This window comes from Entelurus aequoreus, linkage group LG03 (assembly GCF_033978785.1).
Source record: "Entelurus aequoreus isolate RoL-2023_Sb linkage group LG03, RoL_Eaeq_v1.1, whole genome shotgun sequence".
Lineage (NCBI taxonomy): Eukaryota > Metazoa > Chordata > Actinopteri > Syngnathiformes > Syngnathidae > Entelurus > Entelurus aequoreus.
The window spans coordinates 65,701,061-65,708,201 of record NC_084733.1 but is presented as its reverse complement, the minus strand read 5'-3'; the positions used below and the strand labels follow the sequence as shown (position 1 = coordinate 65,708,201).

Genomic DNA, 7,141 nt, shown 5'->3' with positions numbered 1-7,141 from the left:
CCACACCCATGATCAAAGCCTTATTTCCGCGGCGGGTGCGCCGCGCACCCAAGATCAAAGCCTAACCTCCCGCCGCGGACCAGCAACGGACTCATAAAAACCCTGGCTCATCTGGCCGTTTTGGACCCCTTTATCTTATTTTCAAAATCCCTTCTGTTCTTGCTGTAGGATAAAATAGGAAACTAAAAAATTCACTAAGCCCTACTACAGCAATATAGGCTTACATATGCATTGCCTTGTATTTTTAAACTAACAATATTGTCAATAGACAGAAACAGAAAATGGTCAATTCACTCTATAAAGTAAATATATATAATATATATTTAAAAAGTAAATATACATATTTAATCTATTAGGCTACAACTTCAAGGAAACGCTGCTCCATGCACAGCTAACATATCAGAAAATGAATAACTGGTGAATGACAAGAAGTCCAATAAAAGGTTGTTTATTTATACATATACATCTCTATTCCTCCTGAGGAGGTGGAAGCGGGACTCGTCTCCTCGTTGCCTGATCCCCCGCCAAGTTGAATCACCTGATGGCGTGTTTGGTGACCTCAGCGTCCGTGGCTGACCTTGTCAACACATTTTTACTCACAGCACCTGTAATCAAACAAGATTACAAGGCAGATACGTTTATGTTCATGGTAGGAAGCATCCAAAGCCAAGTATGCTTACACAATACAAAATATGTGATAGGTATTAAGGAGATTACATTTGAAAAAAAAAACATGACTTAAAAGTTACTGGAGGTGGTTAAAATAAGGTGCGTAAACTATGAATTTGTGATCAGGGTATAGGTGTGCAAGACATCCAAAATGTTTAAACAATATCGTTATTTGGTTCCTTGATCAGAGTACTTGTTTGGCTCTTGGATGACGGCGGCGGGGGGGTGGGGGGCATAAATAAATATCCATAACCCAACTTTGGGAGGTTGACATTGTTTTCTTATTATATTTGTACTATCATTCTATGTTTGTATTCGTGTAGGCCAGGGGTGTCCAAAGTGCGACCCGGGGGCCATTTGCGGCCTTGCAGGTCATTTTTTAACGGCCCAGGGGACATTTTTAAAAAATATGATCGAAATAAATAAAAAACATTAAAAGTGGTATTTAAAGAGCAAACAGGTGAAATGTAACAAGAAAATGTAGCTATGTTTACTCTAATCACACAAAGCTGCCATGTAGGCTGTTTCTTTCTTTAAAAAATAATAATTAATCAAAATCAATGTCATTATGAATTATTGACCTATTCAAGGCTTAAGAAGTTTACCTTCGCAATCAGCTGGTCTTGGTTGTGCTTAATAGTTTCCAGCAGGCTAAGGATGTGGATTACCTCAGGCGCTGTTGACAAACAGCAGTATAAAATTAACATGTTTCAGTGTTTATCCTCATTACTCATAATCCTGACATTAGCTATTGACCTTAATTAATGAAAAAAGTTATTGACAAAGTTTGAAGAAAATATGTGATTGCTTGTGAATTTGAATTTTTTCCAAAATTTGTGGCACAGAATGACCATCCGGTATTTGTCAGTTATTGCTCACCAGAGCAGGAAATGTTGTCGGCCATTCTTTCCCCTCGCCATGTTGGCCTGTAGGCCAGGCAGGATCCAGGCTCCTCTGTCTGCCACATGTTGAGGGCTGCTGGTGAGGGGGGTGGAGGGAGTCGAGGAGGGACTTCCGTTCCTAGTGAGGTGGGCATTGTGAGAGAGCCATCAGTTAACCATGACTGGTAATACCCAAGGGGCCTATCTATACACTAATATTTCAGAGATCAGTCCCTACCTTGTGTAACTCTCTGCATGTTTAATGCATGTGCTGGTGAAGGCATATGAATGCGTCCTTCCCCATGGTGAGGTGCTAAGGGAGATAAATTGGTATTAAATGATTGAGATCTGTTAACCATGGTTACTGGATGCTGAGATATTATTTTGGAGATCAGTCTTTACCTAGAAAGTTATCTCCAGTTGAGGAGTCGAGTTGACAAGTACCCATGACTCTTGCTGGCACTCGGCGAGACGGTGGAGCTGGGAGAAGGGATACAAGGAGAGGGGAATATCTTTAGCACTAAGAATGTTAACCATATCTTTAATATTAATGTGGTGGTTTTGTTGTTTTCGATGTTAAGAGATTATTCCTTACTCTGCCTGTGCAATTGGCTTGCCAACCCCAGAGATGTGAGGTCACTATTTCCCGGGTCTTCTTCGCTATCATCTGAGTCCCCGAGACGATGGCTGTTGGGTAACCATATCATTAGGATTATTGCAATACCAAAATTGCCAAATATACATATAGTACAAGCATCTCTGGTCTATTTTTTTAATGCTACCGGAAATAACCTTCCTATTACTGTAGAAACATGACAAAAACAAGACGGAACACACTTACACTGGCTTCCTGTTCCTTTTTTCTGGCAGCTCCTCGTTCTCTGCCTCAGATTGCAGGTCTGAGGTGTTGCAGCCCTTTCCATATTGTTGCATTATTTTTAATGCGTCTTTGTAGTTGTCTAAAATTGAATATGTTAAAATGAACATGAGTTTCAAATTAGCTGTAGAGCTGAACAGAATATTATTATTATTGATGATAAATCAGGTCTCTCTCTTACAAGAGACCTGGTCAGAACATAGACACAATAGGTTATTCCAAGCATAAAGAGAAGCAACTATGACGTTATTTTTAAACAAGAAGATTATGAATTTGCATACCACAAGTTGGGACAACAGAAACGTCAAATCTTGGCCAGTTTGGCTCATGCTGCTCCTCATTTAAAGCGGCCCTTTCAATTCTGTCGGTGTTTTTATAGCTGGGCCAGAAAACCATCCTATCATCATACCATCCACTTGGGACAACCACAATGTCCCTGTTCATTATAAATTTAATCAGATGAAAAGGCACCCTTAATGTAGAAAGAAAGAAAAGGTGTATTTATTCATCGTCAAAGGAACAACGTGGACAAAAGCATGCACAGGTGTTAGTGTATACAAATAAGCAAGTAAGATGAGCTGAGATTTTACCTGAATGGTGCCCCAAGGTGGTAAGAACTATAAGAAAGGTAAAAGTACAGGTATTAATAGTCAGAACTTCAGCTCAATCGTAAAGTAGGGTTTGAAATTATGGGTGTAGTGTATACAGAGATCAGTCCCTACCTTGTGTAACTCTCTGCATGTTTAATGCATGTGCTGGTGAAGGCATATGAATACATCCTTCCCCATGGTGAGGTGCTAAGGGAGATAAATTGGTATTAAATGGTTGTGATCTGTTAACCATGCATGGTTACTGGATGCTGAGATATTATTTTGGAGATCAGTCTTTACCTAGAAAGTTATCTCCAGTTGAGGAGTCGAGTTGACAAGTACTCATGACTCTTGCTGGCACTCGGCGAGACGGTGGAGCTGGGAGAAGGGATACAAGGAGAGGGGAATATCTTTAGCACTAAGAATGTTAACCATATCTTTAATATTAATGTGGTGGTTTTGTTGTTTTCGATGTTAAGAGATTATTCCTTACTCTGCCTGTGCAATTGGCTTGCCAACCCCAGAGATGTGAGGTCACTATTTCCCGGGTCTTCTTCGCTATCATCTGAGTCCCCGAGACGATGGCTGTTGGGTAACCATATCATTAGGATTATTGCAATACCAAAATTGCCAAATATACATATAGTACAAGCATCTCTGGTCTATTTTTTTAATGCTACCGGAAATAACCTTCCTATTACTGTAGAAACATGACAAAAACAAGACGGAACACACTTACACTGGCTTCCTGTTCCTTTTTTCTGGCAGCTCCTCGTTCTCTGCCTCAGATTGCAGGTCTGAGGTGTTGCAGCCCTTTCCATATTGTTGCATTATTTTTAATGCGTCTTTGTAGTTGTCTAAAATTGAATATGTTAAAATGAACATGAGTTTCAAATTAGCTGTAGAGCTGAACAGAATATTATTATTATTGATGATAAATCAGGTCTCTCTCTTACAAGAGACCTGGTCAGAACATAGACACAATAGGTTATTCCAAGCATAAAGAGAAGCAACTATGACGTTATTTTTAAACAAGAAGATTATGAATTTGCATACCACAAGTTCGGACAACAGAAACGTCAAATCTTGGCCAGTTTGGCTCATGCTGCTCCTCATTTAAAGCGGCCCTTTCAATTCTGTCGGTGTTTTTATAGCTGGGCCAGAAAACCATCCTATCATCATACCATCCACTTGGGACAACCGCAATGTCCCTGTTCATTATAAATTTAATCAGATGAAAAGGCACCCTTAATGTAGAAAGAAAGAAAAGGTGTATTTATTCATCGTCAAAGGAACAACGTGGACAAAAGCATGCACAGGTGTTAGTGTATACAAATAAGCAAGTAAGATGAGCTGAGATTTTACCTGAATGGTGCCCCAAGGTGGTAAGAACTATAAGAAAGGTAAAAGTACAGGTATTAATAGTCAGAACTTCAGCTCAATCGTAAAGTAGGGTTTGAAATTATGGGTGTAGTGTATACAGAGATCAGTCCCTACCTTGTGTAACTCTCTGCATGTTTAATGCATGTGCTGGTGAAGGCATATGAATACATCCTTCCCCATGGTGAGGTGCTAAGGGAGATAAATTGGTATTAAATGGTTGTGATCTGTTAACCATGCATGGTTACTGGATGCTGAGATATTATTTTGGAGATCAGTCTTTACCTAGAAAGTTATCTCCAGTTGAGGAGTCGAGTTGACAAGTACTCATGACTCTTGCTGGCACTCGGCGAGACGGTGGAGCTGGGAGAAGGGATACAAGGAGAGGGGAATATCTTTAGCACTAAGAATGTTAACCATATCTTTAATATTAATGTGGTGGTTTCGTCTACAACGCTAAATATATCCTGTGGTGTACCTCAGGGATCAATATAGGACCTAAATTATTCAATGTCTAGATAAATGACATTTGTAAAGTTACAAAATATATAAAGTTAGTATTATTTGCGGATGATACAACAGCGTTTTGTTCAGGAGAGAACACACAGAAGATAATACAAATAATAACAGAAGAAATTAACAAATTAAAAAGATGGTTTGACAAAAACAGACTATCTTTGAATCTCAGTAAAACTAAAATAATGCTATTTGGTAACAGTAGAAAAGAAAGTCAAACACAAATACAAATAGACGGAATAGAAATTGAAAGAGTAAATGAAACCAAATTTCTAGGTATAATGATTGATGATAAATTGAACTGGAAATCTCAAGTAAAAAATATACAACATAAAGTAGCAAGAAACACATCAATAATGAATAAAGCAAAACATGTTCTAGACATTCATATTCTGTACTGTTCACTAGTGTTACATATATGAGTTATTGTGTAGAAATATGGGGAAATAATTACAAAAGTACACTTCATTCATTAACGGTGTTACAAAAAAGATCAGTTAGAATAATATATAATGTTGGATATAGAGAACACACAAATCCTTTATTTATTGAATCAAAGATACTGAAATTCCACGACAGTGAATTTGCAAACAGCTAAAATTATAAACAAAGCCAACTATAACCTGCTACCCAAGAATATACAACAATTCTTCTCAAAAAAAGAGGAGAAAAATAATCTTAGAGAGAAATGTAATTAAACATTTGTACGCACGTACAACACTTAAGACCTTCAGTATATCAGTATGTGGAATTAAATTATGGAATGCATTAAGCAAAGCAATCAAACAATGTACTAATGTGATCAATTATTTATGCTTACATGTGGAAATAATAATAATAATAATAGTAAATAAAATAATAATAATAAAAAAAGGTAAATAAAGCATAAAATAGTCTCTAATAAATTAATTAAATAAAAAACAGCATATAAAATATATACATCAGCAAATAAAAAAAATATAGATCAAGAAAAAGGATCCTTAATATGTGCAGCAATTTTTCACACTCACATCACCTCATTTTATATTTTTTTCTACAATTAACTATGCCAAAAAACACAGACATACCTTTTTTTTTGTAATGGAAACAAAAACAACATGGCGTCACACACAGCTAGTCCACAGTAAACAGGATCTCGAGCTCCACTAAAGAACAAAGAAAGAAATAATACACACTCATATTAATGGCAAGAACGGCTGTTTCCACTCCGTTAACGTTACGTTGTTGACTAACGCAGTAACGTTAGCGACCTGGGCCTAAACAACACTGACAATAAAGTAATACGCTTTTGTTTCAAGCAGTTGGAAATATGTGGAATATTGTAGCATGTAACCTACACACATTCACAGCGTCTAACAAAAGATGGCCTAAGTTAACTGTATTGAACTTTTTACTCACCGGCTTCACGCGGGAAACTTTCACATTCTGGAGTCGGGGTCCCCCGGAACACAAAACACAGATAAAACACAATTTTACAATAGCACGGCGAAAAAATGACCGTCGTTGTGTGGGTTTTTTGACGAATAACACTCTTTTCCACTTTTCTTCGCTCGCCATTTTGAATTTTCTGTATACGTGACGTCAGACGCACGTCCCCATGCAAAGCATTCTGGGAGGCGGCGCTGAAAATAAAATAGCCTTTTTTACAGAATATAAAGTTTTACTGCTAGTCCTAATATCAAACAACGTCATTACAATCATACATAAATGATGATGGAAACACAAAGGCTGATCTTTACTGCGAATGTAGCAATAAATCAATAAATCTATACTTACGTTCGTGTTCCAGCAAAGAAAGTCCAGAGATCTTGGCTCATGCGCGTACACGCTAGGGATGTGCGTATCGATCCTGTGGTATCGATATATCGATACTCACACGCTACTCATTTGGCATCACTTTTCTGAAAAAAGTATCGATATAAACCAAAAAACGGCGTGTGGGGGGTGCAAGCATCACTTTCAGATGTTTTTGATGACTTACTTAACTTACTATGTGCTGGGACACCCCTGTACCTGGCAGAGTATAGAGCTGGCCCAGTCACGTGACAGGAGACAGCGAATGAGCGTCGTCAACGTGCAATACACACACAGCCAGCCGACAGCGATGCAGCCAGGCATATCCATTGTTGTCCATTTGTTGACTTAAAACAGGCATTGGTTGTTTTTTTTTTAGTAATGTTTACTAAATATTTTTGTGTGGAGTTTGCATGTTCTCCCCGTGACTGCGT

General features: G+C 38.1%; 1 protein-coding gene across 3 annotated transcripts; it reads right to left on the bottom strand.

Moving 5' to 3' along the window:
- Window positions 1–468: 468 nt before the first annotated feature.
- Window positions 469–6,782, bottom strand: LOC133645751 (uncharacterized). Of its 3 annotated transcripts, none has more exons than XM_062040622.1 (18): window positions 6,312–6,630; window positions 5,981–6,058; window positions 4,683–4,760; window positions 4,515–4,589; window positions 4,383–4,409; window positions 4,074–4,264; window positions 3,757–3,874; window positions 3,511–3,602; window positions 3,318–3,395; window positions 3,150–3,224; window positions 3,018–3,044; window positions 2,392–2,509; window positions 2,146–2,237; window positions 1,953–2,030; window positions 1,789–1,863; window positions 1,549–1,689; window positions 1,275–1,345; window positions 469–605 (listed from the first exon to the last, which is right to left on the bottom strand). In XM_062040622.1, exons 4-18 carry the CDS (start codon window positions 4,568–4,570, stop codon window positions 597–599), a joined length of 1,248 nt encoding a protein of 415 aa, XP_061896606.1. In that variant the 5' UTR covers window positions 4,571–4,589; window positions 4,683–4,760; window positions 5,981–6,058; window positions 6,312–6,630; the 3' UTR covers window positions 469–596. The 3 variants fall into 3 exon arrangements, with proteins under 3 accessions (XP_061896606.1, XP_061896605.1, XP_061896604.1); XM_062040621.1 differs by adding an exon at window positions 6,690–6,782 and having other exon boundaries at window positions 502–1,345; window positions 6,312–6,338; XM_062040620.1 differs by having other exon boundaries at window positions 502–1,345; window positions 6,312–6,632.
- Window positions 6,783–7,141: the final 359 nt, after the last annotated feature.